This window comes from Notolepis coatsorum, assembly GCF_963971535.1.
Source record: "Notolepis coatsorum genome assembly, chromosome: 2".
NCBI lineage: Eukaryota > Metazoa > Chordata > Actinopteri > Aulopiformes > Paralepididae > Notolepis > Notolepis coatsorum.
The window spans coordinates 16,512,379-16,527,378 of record NC_140166.1 but is presented as its reverse complement, the minus strand read 5'-3'; the positions used below and the strand labels follow the sequence as shown (position 1 = coordinate 16,527,378).

The 15,000-nt window shown below is 40.9% G+C and overlaps 1 protein-coding gene across 1 annotated transcript in view; it reads left to right on the top strand.

Annotated features, from left to right (window-relative positions):
• The window catches only part of grin1b (glutamate receptor, ionotropic, N-methyl D-aspartate 1b), a gene marked incomplete at both ends in the record, with an annotated part of 290,208 nt that overhangs the window by 137,738 nt on the left and 137,470 nt on the right, over nt 1-15,000 (top strand). The window contains 2 exons of the mRNA XM_084308084.1: nt 6,714-6,776; nt 8,235-8,332. Of these exons, the coding sequence (XP_084164210.1) occupies nt 6,714-6,776; nt 8,235-8,332 (161 nt within the window). The remainder of the gene's footprint in view (nt 1-6,713; nt 6,777-8,234; nt 8,333-15,000) is intronic.

Genomic DNA, 15,000 nt, shown 5'->3' with positions numbered 1-15,000 from the left:
TGGCAGTCTATTTGCAGAGAGAACATAAGTAGAGTCCGGTACCCGGGACACAAATTGGAGCATGAAACAATGCGCACGAATGCCATCCCCGTGCACATTCAACCCAACAGAAGCGCAATTATAACGGGCTCACACGCGCACAAGAGGCATTGTAGAGCGCAGTTGGCCTGCTGAAAGCAGCAATTCAGTCGAGAAGATCATACAGCAGTTTTAAGTAAGTCTATCCTTGCAATGTCTTAATCTAACTTTAAAAAACATCAACGAAAAAAGGTATTTATTTTGCAGTATATGGTATATGGCAAACGCAAGCGCAAAATAGTGGTTACGAGTTTTTATTGTTCATTGGGTTGCACAGGTAGCAATGTGCTTCAGCGACTCGTTCATTTCAGTCATTACAGTGCAAATGTCGGGTCTCGCTTGTCATTTATTTCTGTCAATGTGCTGGTTCTGTAGGACTGCGTCAGTCAACACCCTAGGCTCCCGGCGCACCGAAAATATTCTGGACGCTCCCTCCTCCTCATCAGAGTTGTCTGTGAAATTGACAACTTCATTGGATTTATTTATTCTCAAAGAATATCTATAATCATACGATTAAATATTGTTTAAAATAAAAAGCTAAATAAATACTATTATCTTGTGTGTCATGTTTCCAAATAAGATTGTTCACAACGGAAAATGCTTTATATGTAAAAATAAATTTGGTTAAATGACCTCCGTGATCAATCTCGCTATCAGTGAAGTTTCTCATTTTAGTTCGCTTATAGCCATTATTCCACATTCCACAAACAGGGCATGTTCCCATGGGGGTGTTTAATTACCATATATGGTTGATTAGGGGCGGTTCTGTATGCAAATACTTAGGATCGTGCACGAGCATAGACGGTAAGAACAATTGGTATTTATCAACACGGAGCTGTGTATGCATGTTTGATAAATCCAGATTTTTCTGTGTGTAGAGACATTCTAAATTCTGTGCATAGAAACGAAAAGAGAACACTTTCTACGCATAATTGATAAATGAGGGCCCAGGAGTAGTTAGAGTTCAGTGCCTGGCTCAAGGGCACTTTGGTAGGCACGGTGTAGATACTAGGGGTGTAACGGTACGCGGATACATACTGTACCGCGTCAATGTGGTCCTCCGGTACAGTACGGGCTGTGCACCGTACGATTGCAACGGTGCAGAACCTTTTTTTGCTGAACTTAAATCCCCCCGGCCCCACGTAATTTATCAACAACACTGCGGTCTGCTGTGAGCATTATAAAACAAACGTGTGTTTAACCGACCGTGAATTAAAGTTTCAATGCTGTTTGTCATTTTAACAGCAGATACTTTCTTAAATGCCATCCTCCCGACAGAGCGCTGTTGACGGGGAGCTGTGATGGGTTCGCTTGGTGGTGTTATTACTAGCATTGAACAGCTAACCGAAAGCTAGCATTAACTAACGTTAAAGGTTTAGCCATAACGTTACCTTGGCTAAAGTTGGGGCTATTAATAATCCAGCAATAATGGCTGCAGACCTGCAAGCAAAGTACAGCAAGTTGGCAAAGGAGTATTCCAACGTAAATCACATTTTCACCAGTAAAGTTACAGTCTTTCCATCTCTCGGTAGCTCATGCTAGCTAACCTAGCTCACGTTAGAGTCGTCACTGAACCACCTCGCGTACACAATTAATGACATGCCATATCGGTGACAATGTTTAGCTTTTAGTGCCAAATGATAAGAGTCTGAGGCGGAGTCACAAAAGAGAATGTTGAATATTTATTGTGCAAAAATCACAACAGATCCTCTGTGCTACTTCAACGGAGCCTTGTAGACTGAGTAGGGTATATCTGCAGAGCCACTGGGTAGCGAGTGCAACACCGTGTAATGTTCGTGTGTGGATCATTGGAGTAGGGTATATCTGCAGTGCTGTAGCCCCATACTCATTGTATAGATTTGTATTAGTATCATTAATCAATCACCTGTTGTTGAATAAATACCATTACTTTCTAGTTATTACTAAAAACAGTATATATAAAACAGTAGCTGTATTAAAAAAAAAAAAAAAAAGTATAATTTATATTTTTATTTTATTTCAATTTTTTTAATGTGTGCACTGGTATCGCCCCCCCCCCCCCCCCCCCCCCCCCGCTGTACCGAAAAAATACCGAACCGTGACTTCAAAACCCGTACTGAACCGTGGATTTTGTGTACCGTTACACCCCTAGTAGATACCATACACTAGCTACCTTACAGTCGTCACTGTCAGCTCACAGAGTGCCAGGGATTGAACCAGCAACGTTTAGATTGGGTTCCCTCCAGCGGGGCCCATCTGCCACCCTGGGCCCTCATTTATCAATGCTGCGTACGCACAGATATGTGCGTAAACCGAGCGTACGATCATTTCTATGCAAAGTGTGGGATTGATCAAAATGAACGTGTGCTTGAGATTGTGCTTATATCTACGCACAGCTCAGACCGTGCGTACATGTCACCAAGCGGTAGAATATGAAGACTGCCACATGAGACAGACTTTCATGCATTAGTTTCAACACTGACATGTTCTATATGACCCGTAATTCATTATAGTTAATTGTAAAATAATAGTGTAATTATTGTCAAACCCTATAAATAGCATTTGGAATAGGTCTTTCTTTCCAAATGAATGCAGCATGGTTTATCTATATACCATTATCGGAATACTATGGGGTGCGCTGAGCAGGGAGCTGTTTTCAGATATAGGGCAGTCTATTTGCCGAGAGAACATAATATGGGACCCAAATTGGAGCGTGGAACAAAACACACAAATGCCATCCCCATGCACATTCAAGTCCTCTCCACCCTCGGGTCTTTGGCCACCGGCACGGTCCATCGTGATATATTGGAGATGGATCGAGCAATAGACTGTTACTGTACCACCCATGTAGCTGTCAAAGCTCCATCACAAATTCAATTATGTGAATAGAAAGGGATTCCACTCAGTCAATGTTGTGATGCACATTTGGCTGATACATGTCGTTGCTGGTGACCGGGAGGAAGGCACGCATTGTATTGAATTATATTGTAATGTTATTCATTCAACCAACAGGTGGTAAAGTAAGCCAAACCATTAAACAACTGCCTGGGAGGCAGAACAACTGGGGTATCTGTAATTAAAATATCGCTTAAATGCAGGTGATCGGGGTTATCCACTGAAGCTATAGTTAATGACTCTGACCAATCCAATGAACGACCCAACAGGAGTGCAATTATAACTGGCTCACACGCGAACAAGAGCCCGTTAGAGCGCAGTTGGCCTGCTTGTTTGGCATGGGGGGCAGACACAGAGCACCCACCCCCAAATGTGATTAAATATTGTTTAAAATAAAAAGCAAAATACTATTATTTTGTGTCATGTTTCCAAATAAGATTGGTCACAACAAACTGCTTTCTAGCTTCAATTTGTTGGTTAGAATAGATGACCTTCGTTGAAACTTCACTGAGAGCGAGATTGATCACGGAGGACTCGCTCTCAATGAAGTTTAAAGTCTGCTTAGCCCATTATTCTACATTCCATGGGGGTGTGTTCATTACCATTATGGTTAATTAGGGGCGGTTCAGTATGCAAATGCACGAGCATAGATGGTAAGAATATTGGTATTTATCAACACGGAGTGTGCGTACAACCTGTGCACGCACGGTTGATAAATCCCGATTTTTCTGTGCGTAGAGACATTCTAAATTCCGTGCTTAGGAATGAAAATAGAACACTTTCTACAGATTATTGATAAATGAGGACCCTGGTGAGTAGAGCAGAAGAGAGCTGCAGTAGTAGAATAAATCTTCAGTGTTCCTGAGTTTTACAGATAAAAGATGACATAGACACACAGTCTAAACAGACGAGGCAGAATATTTACTTTGACGTGTGTTTTTATCTCTAATCACAAACTGACAAGGACAGGGAAGAATTATCTTCTCCTCTGTCTTCTAAATACAGTCGAGCAGATAGAGCCGTAGTGGCAACAGACAGGCAGACAGCAAAGCTCAGGTTGTATGGATTGGCTATTTTTGCACACTTAGTAAAATGTCCCCAGGCGATTCAAAGCTTTGTGTAGGAGTTGGAGCACCGTGAGTTCAGATTCTGGAAGTTTCATAGCAGGGAGATGACGCTCTTTTTACTGACGTGCTGTTTTTCAGTCGTTTGGAGGCGCTTGTATATGTCACTTTTACCTCAGTATTATTTATATAGTATTTCTATTTTTAACAGAGTACTATTCTATCAGGGTATTTCTATTTTTAACAGTACTATTCTATCAGCATTTTTAACAAAGTACTATTCTATCAAGTATTTATATTCCTAACAGTACTATTCTCTCAGTGTATTTATGTTTTTTTTACCAGAGTACTATTCTATCAGGGTATTTATATTTTGAACAGTACTATTCTATCATGATATTTCTATTTTGAACAAAGTACTATTCTATCAGGGTATTTATATTTTTAACAGTACTATTCTATTAGGGCATTTATATTTTACCCGAATAATATTCTTCTATCAGGGTTGTAACTGAGGGGTTACAAAACCCTGACTGTATTAAAGATTGTGATAGATTAAACCACTACTACATATTATTATTATTATTACTTGCCAGACAGTACAGTTAATTATGGCAGACACTCAGAATAGACGGCACGGTGACAAGGAGATATCATTTACAGTATTTATTATTATGCAGCAAATATACAAATGGGAATGACTTGGTCGCTCTTTTATGGCGAATGATATTAGAAAGTCAGCGAGTAGCAAAGTCAGTGGGAATGAATAATTCCTAAACTAGGTATACTAGACCAAACGCCGCCTGGCGCATGGGATGGCAATATAGGGGGGCAAACGAGGGTACCGCTGGAGACTGGTGATATCCTCCCAGAGTTGTAAGCTCCAGAGGAACAAAGAATGTACGGATACTCAGGCTGTTCACTTGAAGAAAAGGGGTTCTCATACGGATCCGGTCTTTATAATCCAAGTGCTCAGTAGCAAGGTAATAGCTGTAATCCAATGCCCGATAGCAATGATGATAGCCAGCCAGCTTCGTCCTCGAAGCTAGCCCGAGGTAAGATCTTCAAGGTAGTTAAATCCAAACGACAGTGGGTATTAACGATGCTCTTCTCCACGGTACTACGTTTCCACAATCACTATAATCCAACCAATAATGGTTCTACAATATCGCCGCGGTAGGTTCCAATGCGCACATGTCCAATAGTTCTGCTACTAGACCCACCTCGTGTGCTGGCACTAATTACTTTAAGTCCACACACACTTGCTAAGGTTCACGCTAGTTACTAAACGAACTAACTGCTTGTTAATGCTGCACACCGAACGAACTGCTGTAATACGATTCACACTAAATGACGACTCTTTACTTCACATTAAGTTAGGTCGAACTTGACTCTGCTATACGCTAGGTTCAACTACTGCTGTTGCATTACTCCGGACGAACTTCACGTTACTGCATTAGGTTGAACTTCACCGTTGTACTGACGAACGAACCAAACCTACTTGCTAGACGAACTGCTACTGTTTGCGCCTTCCACGATATATATACTTAGAGGGCTTTCTAGTGCGCAGCCGAAGCTCTTGTCTGGGATCAATGCGCTGGCCCCAGGCATGTCCCAACATGTCCAGACTCGTCTTTGAACTTGTCTCAGGGGCGCGATTCTAGGCGCCGCCGACGTCAAGGGCATTATCCAATGAGTAAAGCGAATAATGCTATGATTCAAACGGAGGCTTAAAGGGATATAGCTTATATATATAAATAATATACAAGTTATATAAAACAATAAAATGTAGATTCTCAATGTTAATCTGGCCCTTCACAACAAGGGTATTTCTATTTTTAACAGTACTATTCTATCAGCATTTTTAACAAAGTACTATTCTATCAAGTATTTCTATTCCTAACAGTACTATTCTCTCAGTGTATTTATGTTTTTTTTACCAGAGTACTATTCTATCAGGGTATTTATATTTTGAACAGTACTATTCTATCATGATATTTCTATTTTGAACAAAGTACTATTCTATCAGGGTATTTATATTTTTAACAGTACTATTCTATTAGGGCATTTATATTTTACCCGAATAATATTCTTCTATCAGGGTGTTTCTATTTTTAACAGTACTATTCTATCATGATATTTCTATTTTTAGTTAGTACTATTGTAACTATACTAATCCTCTGGCTGCACATAACAACCATCAAACTGACAAAGTCTTTGTAGATTTGTTTTCCTTTCAACAGTTGTATCAATGTAGACTCTAAAGATCGCTAACCAACCCCATTCACGACAGAGGCAGCCAGACTGACACACATACAAGTAGAAAATATCAGGTTTGATGTGAATATTTAGCTCTCATCATATATTAACATTATTTTCTGACTGACAGACAGACAGACAGACAGACAGACAGACAGACAGACAGACAGACAGACAGACAGACAGACAGACAGACAGACAGACAGACAGACAGACAGACAGACAGACAGACAGACAGACAGACAGACAGACAGACAGACAAGCAGTCAGAGAGGCAATCAGACAGGTTCTGTGATGTGTTTGCGTGCCCCTGTGTCCTGCCTCCTGACTTGAAGCAGAAAAGTGGAGATTTGTTGGAATGCTTTACTGCCCTTCCATTTATGACTGTTTATAATATTCTATGTCTTGCATATTTTCTCTGTGCACATCACTCATCAGACTAAAAACAGGAACTATGAAAACCTCGACCAACAGTCCTTTGACTTCAGGAGAGGACCCAAGGTATACTTGCATGGTCAACGCACGCCGCCCAACTGAGCTAGCCCAGTAGAACGCACCAGTCAGCCCGCCCAAATCAAACCCTCTTCCAGAGATACAGTCTTATCCTGGTGGCACGTCTCTTTTCTACCTCTGTTCTTTTTGATTTCCTTTCATGATTTGTACGCACTGAGAATGGGTTTTCAGTAGCCAAGCGAGACGCCCTTCCTCCTCCCCTCCCCCTCCTCCTCTTCCTCCTCCCTGAGTTTTCTGTGGAGGGTTGCATGTGGCTCAGACGGAGGAGCAGGTCTCAGCCCACCAGGACCCCACACTGCCCTGCAGCATCCTCCTTCTGTTTCTTTCTTCCTCTGGGAAACAAACCACCACCTCGCCTCCTTCTACTCCCCCCCCATATCTTCCTCATCTTCCTCTTCCTCATCTTCCTCCTCCTCTACCTCATTCTCCTCCCCCCATATATTCCTCCTCCTCATCTTCCTCCTCCTCTACCTCCTCCTCCTTCTCCTCCCCCCACTCTTCCTCCTCCTCTTCCTCATTCTCCTCCCTTTAATATTCCTCCTCTTCTTACTCCTTTTCCTCCCCCTAATCTTCCTCCTCCTTCTCTTCCTCCTTCCCCTCCCCCTAATCGTCATCCTCCTCCTCCTCCTCTTCCCCCTTCTCCTCCCCCTAATCCTCCTCCTCCTCCTCCTCCTCCTCCTCCTCCTCCTCCTCCTCCTCCTCCTCCTCCACTGTTTTGTTTACTTTGCGGTTGCATCAGCGCTACTCCTCTAACCTGCACGTTCCTGGTTGGAGTTTTGGCAGCTCATCACTCTCTGCATGTGACACAGCAGCACAATTTCAACTCCCCTGTCCTTTTATCCAGCTTCCACTTTGAGTTTTTTTTTATAATTTCGGCAGATCTTGGAAACCTATTTTTTCTCTCCCCCCCCCCCCCCCCCCCTGGTAACGTAGTATGGGTGAGAGGGAGCATGGTTGAGGTTTTTGGGGGTGGGGAGGGGTTTGATGGTTAACAGCTAATGATGTGTGGCCTATGGTGTGTGTCCTGCATTGTTTGTCGTGTTGTGCAACCTTACATCCAACGGTGCAACCTCTTCCTGCGATGTGAACTACTCTCCTATGGTGTGACCTATCGTCCTGCGGTGTGACCTATCGTCCTGCGGTGTGACCTATCGTCCTGCGGTGTGACCTATCGTCCTGCGGTGTGACCTATCGTCCTGCGATGTGACCTATCGTCCTGCGGTGTGACCTATCGTCATGTGGTGTGACCTATCGTCCTGCGGTGTGACCTATCGTCATACGGTGTGACCTATCGTCCTGCGGTGTGACCTACCTGTCATCCTGCCCTGTCACCTGTCATCCTGCTCTGTCACCTGTCATCCTGCTCTGTCACCTGTCATCCTGCTCTGTCACCTGTCATCCTGCTCTGTCACCTGTCATCCTGCCCTGTCACCTGCGGTACTCTAGGCAGAGAAGGTGCTGCTGTTCAGCCAGGATACCAACCTGACCTCCCTGCTGCTGGAGGCTAAAGACCTGGAAGCCAGGGTCATCATCCTGTCTGCCAGGTGGGTCATCCTGTCAGGTCAGAACACATAATGGATTATCATCATCACCACCATCACCACCATCACCATCATCATCACCACCATCACCACACCATCACCACCATCACCATCACCACCATCATCACCATCACCACCATCACCACCATCATCACCATCACCACCATCACCATCACCATCATCATCATCATCATCATCACCATCATCATCATCATCATCATCATCATCATCATCATCATCATCATCATCTTGTTAGGTCAGATATGGCTCATTTCCACTGACCAGTAATAATAATAATAATAATAATAATACATTCGATTAGGGGTGCACGATATTGATTTTTTGACCCCGATATCGATACCGATAACTTTCTGCTCTTCAAGGTCGATACCGATACCGATAACCGATATATATATATATATTTATTGTATTATAATTTTTTTTATGTATATTCCTGTCGTTTTGACCTAACCAGATTTATAATGACATGAGCGTTACTACTATGAACAAAACAAAGCCAAGAGAACAGTTTTGACTCTTCAAATAAAGTGACTATATTTATTTTTCCAAATAAATATAATTTGAGTCAATCACAAAATTCACAATCCGTCAATGTCATTAACAATGTGTTTCCCTGAACAATGAGTTAACTAAAAACCAACAGGTATTGTGCTTTGTCAGTAGGGATGGGTACCGTTCACATTTGAACCGATACAGTACCGGTACCTGTGAATCGATACCGGTACCCCACGGTAACTTTTTTTTGTACTTTAGTCTCTAAAAATGTAATCTACCTACCTCAGTTGTAAAAAAAAAAAAATCCAAACTTCAAATAACCACATTTTCGACTGTTTTCGGCTTGCCATTGCCCCGACTGCTTTGCTGTTGAATCAAGTCAAATCCTAAGTAAGCATATATTGTGCGTGTGAACGTTGACATGAAAAGAAAAAAGTGTTTTTTTAATTTAATTATATTTAATTAATTTAATTATCGGAGCTATCAATACTTTTATCGGGATGGCGTCATAATTGCTGATATCGGGCCGATATCAGCAATTATGACGCCATCCCTACATTCGATTTATAGTGCACTCTATATTTGGAAACCAAATCTCAGAGTGCTACAGAGTAAAACAGACTTTAAAAACATAGGCAATTAAAAAACAAGACATAAAAGCATAAAAAAGGGATAAAACACACAAGGCATGTATAAAAACAGGCTTTCGTGAAGAGGTATGTTTTAAGTTCTCTTTTAAAGGAAGCAGTGGTCATCAGCTACGTTTAAATACGGGGACAGTAACGTTATTCGAACGCTACTTTTCACAGTCCAACAAGGCTGTACCACCACACACAAACATTCTAAATAAACAACTAGTCAACAACTTACCCATAAAGACGCATAAAGACAGACCCTCCGAGGCAGAGTCTTTGACATGTTCATTAAATCCGATGGAAAGTGATGTTTCATTTAAGGAGAGAGATAATTTCATATTTACCATTTGTATTTTTGTATTTATTTGTTCCTGTTAAGCTGTAGGAATATTTCGCCTAAAGGTACATGCCTAAGTAAATGGAAGATTGCTCCACTTCTGCAAGGTCAATTTGCATGTTCTTGGTATCTAGGAACATCTAGGGACCTGGGGGTATGTATTTCCAGTGTCAGAAATATTGTGTCTGTTACTAGGCTGAGTAAATTGTAATGAAGAAAAGGAGAATATAAATTATGATTTATGATTTTTGCATCTTTGATCATGTTAAATCTGCGGGGTATGAGAAAATGCTCACTGAGCTCATTCACCCCCTTATTGAGATCATGTTTACAAAAAATCTAAGCAAATGAATAAAGGGAAGATGATTAAACAGAAGGATTTGTAGATACAGTAATTAATGATAATCGATTTTAATTATAAATTTATATTTGACCTTTAACTTGACCTTATTATGGCCAAATCATACATCTATGGATAGGGGAAATGCTCCTCTTTCCAATGGCAGGGTTGAATCTGGATTTAGTCATTTCCTTGCGGTTTTTACTATAATTAGCATTTTCCGATAAATTCGTATTTCCGATAAATCGTATAAAACATCGGTAAAAATGAAAATATACACTTTGACTACTGTTTTTGATAGGGTTATGGTCTTTACTCTTGGCTACAAAAAAAATATTTAAAAACATTAACCTCTTAACATCCAAGGGCCCACATGTGGACGATTCTTTGCCGACCTCTAGTGGCTCGGGTGTGCATTTCTTTTAATACAATATATAGATAGAATTAAAGCCCTATTTGTTGCCTGTCGATTGCCCTTTCAGGAACCTTTCAGCGGTTCTCGAGTTACATGCCGATATGTGAGGCGTGCCCCAAAGTACGCAAAAGTACACATTACCACCCCCGATTCCCGGGGCTCCAGCTCCGTCAATCATTTGGCGATCTCGAAAATCTTTGCACAGCGTTGCTTTCCAATGATACCCCATGATATGATAATTGGGGATCTAATACAGTCTCTATTGATCGATTTATGATAAAGAAAAATACCAGTAATACATTCAAAAGATATGAGTTAACACAAACATACATACACACACAGTACATACATTCATATACTGTATACATAATAATACATAACCACCCACCCACCTGCCTACAAACCTACCCAACTACATAACCAAATGCATACCTACATGTATGACCTATTTATCTATCTACTACTTTTGGATATGATAATTTTTTTGTAGTTTGCTTTAAAAATAAGCAGACATGGAGATTTCCTCAGCATAGGATCAGCTGCATTCCAAAGATTGGACCCTTTATACCTCACTGAGAACTGCCTAAGTGAAGTACCACAATAAGGTATGGACCTTATAAATAGACTGGAGATTGCTGGATTCAAGATGTTCAAATGAGCTGGCTTTTCATCATCTGGTTATTTATTCAATAGCTTGTTCTCTGTCATGTTTATTTCACACTGATTTCCAACTTTGCTCCCAGTTACATACAAAATAATGTCACTCCCCTTCTTTTCTCCTATTGGTCAAATCATTTCAATATAGGTGTATTCATTTTCACATTTCAACCAATGAATTCAAACTGAAGACTGGCAGCTCCGCTTTTCATTACATTACTCACATTTGCTCCTAGTGGTTACATTTGAAATTATATTCAATACTTGTTAGTTTCTCCAGAGCTACATCAAAAAGACACAAATTTACAATAATTACCAATACAGCGTCCGTGTAAGTAGCCATATTCACAGATTGATTGCTAGCGTTGCACAGCAAGCTCCGATCCGGCTATAAATTAGGTGATAAATGTCTTACCGTCAGCCCGTGTGATACCCGGCAGCATTTCCCCGTTATCGATCGGCATCTGGTAGATCGATATGTCCATTGGTTGTTGATAAATCCTCTTATTCCATGGTGAAATCTGCTATTCGAAACGTAATCAACGGTGCATGCTGTTGCTTCGGGATCAGGGTAATATGATACTGCATTGGAAGCTAAAAAAAAAAATCCATTCGCCCACAATACACGATACTGCAGTGGAGCGATGGCGCCCCTAAGAGGATCTGGCCGGTATTGCATGTTGCCGATTCCACAGAGGCGGGTAGATCTGCAGAGTCGATCGGGGATCTTGATCCGGTTATTAATATGGAATAAAACAATAACAACTTGCCACGGCTATATACGTGCCTCTGGTACACAACGCATGGCACCGAAACCCGTATAAACTCGTGGCTGGTCCTTAAAGTGTTAATACTAACATGATTAAATATACCTCAAAAGTTTATCAACAGAGGCCATTTGTGTTATTTATGGAGGTCGCTCTCCCACTCTCTCAACTCAAACTTGCCAACGAAAACACTTGTCTTGATTCACATGCAAATTTTATTCCGCCCCCATGCAATGACCAAATTCACATGGAAACAGCCTTTTTTAAACAAAGAATTGTTACTATTAGAGATACTATAACTGTTCGCTTTTATAGTAAATATGTTCTTAAACATTCAAACAGTGATAATAGGAAAAGAATATATATAAAAACGCGTTGTTTTGATCTCACACAGAATGCTGCCGGCCGAATACTGGTCGATAGCGCTGTGCGCGGTCACAATTGAGTCGGAGAGTAAGTGAGAAGACAGAAATATTCAACCCGAGTGAATGTTTATTCGCCCCCATCACGTCTTACAATTGATCATTTTGATGGGACTCAATCGCAGATCAAATATGAATTAAGATCCAGCAATTGCATATCCCATTTAATTAGTCAGAAACATATTTGAGGTTTAGGTTCATCCATACATTATGCTCATTCTCCGGAGACGGATGGGTGTGCGGACATTGGAAATAACATTACTTCATCTATAAATACAACACTGCTTTAAGCAATCTTGTAACTTAGAGATTCGTTGAAGAAAAGTAATAGTTTTCGTGCATACTGTAGATCACTAGATTAACCAACTACTTTTAATGAGTTTCAAAGCCTTTACTTGTTGATAACAAGATGAACGGAGGCAAAGCAGCGTGAAAGGCATTCACTGGAGTTGAAAATATAGTCAACCGTTTAGGTGTTTGGAGTCTCTCATTCCCCCAAAGATGGATGGGCGTGTACATTGAAAATACTTAGGGGCGAATTCACATTTTAGATTTTCTTTAGATTGGATTGCGGCCACTAATAGAACCCTTAACTGCGTGTGATTTGCGCCCGCTATTTGCTCCGTCTTAAGGACCTATTTTATTCCCTAAAGATATTGCGCAGATGATATACTAGCGCAAACACGCCCATACGGTGTGCAATTTGCTCCTGATATCTGTCAGCTCAGTTGGCTCACGGAGTGCAATTAGTTTTGGAGCTATTTGCACAGGCATAGCAGAAAAAGCTGCGCAATCCCTTTGTGAATCCGCCCCTTATAATTTCACCTGCTTGGTTCATACAATCTAATTGTAACTAAGATATTTGCTCGGGAAAAAAATTGCTTTTGCATATTGATCACAAGATTTATCAGCTTATAATACGCAATTCATACTGCAGAGCCTGTACTGCGGTGAAATACCACGAACATCAACATGGGCTGACGTTGGCTGACATGTGTCGTGACGACTTCCATTGACCAATCAATGGTCTGCAATGTTGGGTTGCAGCACGGGTAGCGTGTTCTGTACCTACCCCAGAGCCGTAGCTAAATCAGCACAGGCTGGCGCTGCTCGAGTCCGCACATAGCATAAATAACTTGCACAAACAGGGCAGTGCATTAGGTGGGCAGTGTTCTTGGCTCCAAAAAGCACAGCTAATTGATTAATCAAAGCTCCAGTAATTCATTGCTCCGACGTCAATAATTCTGAACAGCTTGTTCAGGCTTGTTAATCCTGAAAGACCAGGTAGGCCAGGAGTACCTATGTTATTTCCCCCCAGAGCCTCAATAACATTTCAGACTGACAAATCAAAGACTAGGCAAACCCATTTTCGTCATTTAATGTTGATAGATGAGCTCTTTTATTCTTGTGAATTCAAGTTTATTCAAGTTTGTACAGTGTCTCCTCCCCCCCCCCCTCAATGTACAGTGTTACTTGTTTATACAGTATGCCCCCCGCCCCCCCCCCCCCCCCAACCACCTCCAATGTAAATTACCCAGTATGGTTGTCAATATCCCAATGTACCCAACCCCCCCCACCCAACCTCCAATGTACAGTTTCTACGTCAAATGTATATACTCCCTTTTCTTGACTCCTTCTGTATCACAAACAGTACTGTATTTGCAAATCTGGTATGTCATAAATGTATAGATGTAGCAGTACTGACTATCTGTATGTCATGTATGTCATATATGTCTATATGAATTGAAAATGGGGGACCCTGATGGAAACAAGACAAACGTCTTTCTCAGGTCTGCATCCCCTTAACAATTGTATGTATTGAGCCGTACTGTATTGTACCCATTCTGCAATCTGTTAAATAAAGTTTTCATTCATTCATTCATTCAAGATTATTGTATAGTATAGGTGCATGCATATGTATATAGCTTTATACTAGTGCTGTCAGGCGATTAAAAAAATGTATCTAATTAATTACAGGATTTGTAATTAATTTATCTAATTAAATGCATTTTAATCGCATAACCATTTTAGGCCTGATATTCTATATTCTATAATCATATTTCAAATTGCATGTGTCCGGATGGCAGAATTCAGTACTGTATCTACAAAACCTTCTGTTTAATCATCTTCCCTTTATTCAATTGCTTAGATTTTTCAGGTCTGGTCAATTTTAGCATGGTGTTATTCACAGTCAAAGATAAAAAAAAAATAATAATTGAATTGATATTCTCATTTGGTTCATTACAATTCACTCACGCCTACTGTAGTAACAGACACAGTATTTCTGACACTGGGAATACATTCCCTGAGATCCATAGATGTCCCTAGAATCAGATACCAAGAACATGCAAATGGAACATTTAAATACATTTTGCATTCATTTTCATAACGCGATAATTTGCTGTGTCATTAATTAATCTAATTAACGCGATAAACTGACAGCCCTACTTTATACATATTATGTGTATGTGTACATGTCTTTTCTGTGGGAGTGGCTATAGGCCTGGCAGAGCTTTTGTCTCTCTCTCTCTCTCTCTCTCTCTCTCTCTCTCTCTCTCTCTCTCTCCTCTCTCTCTCTCTCT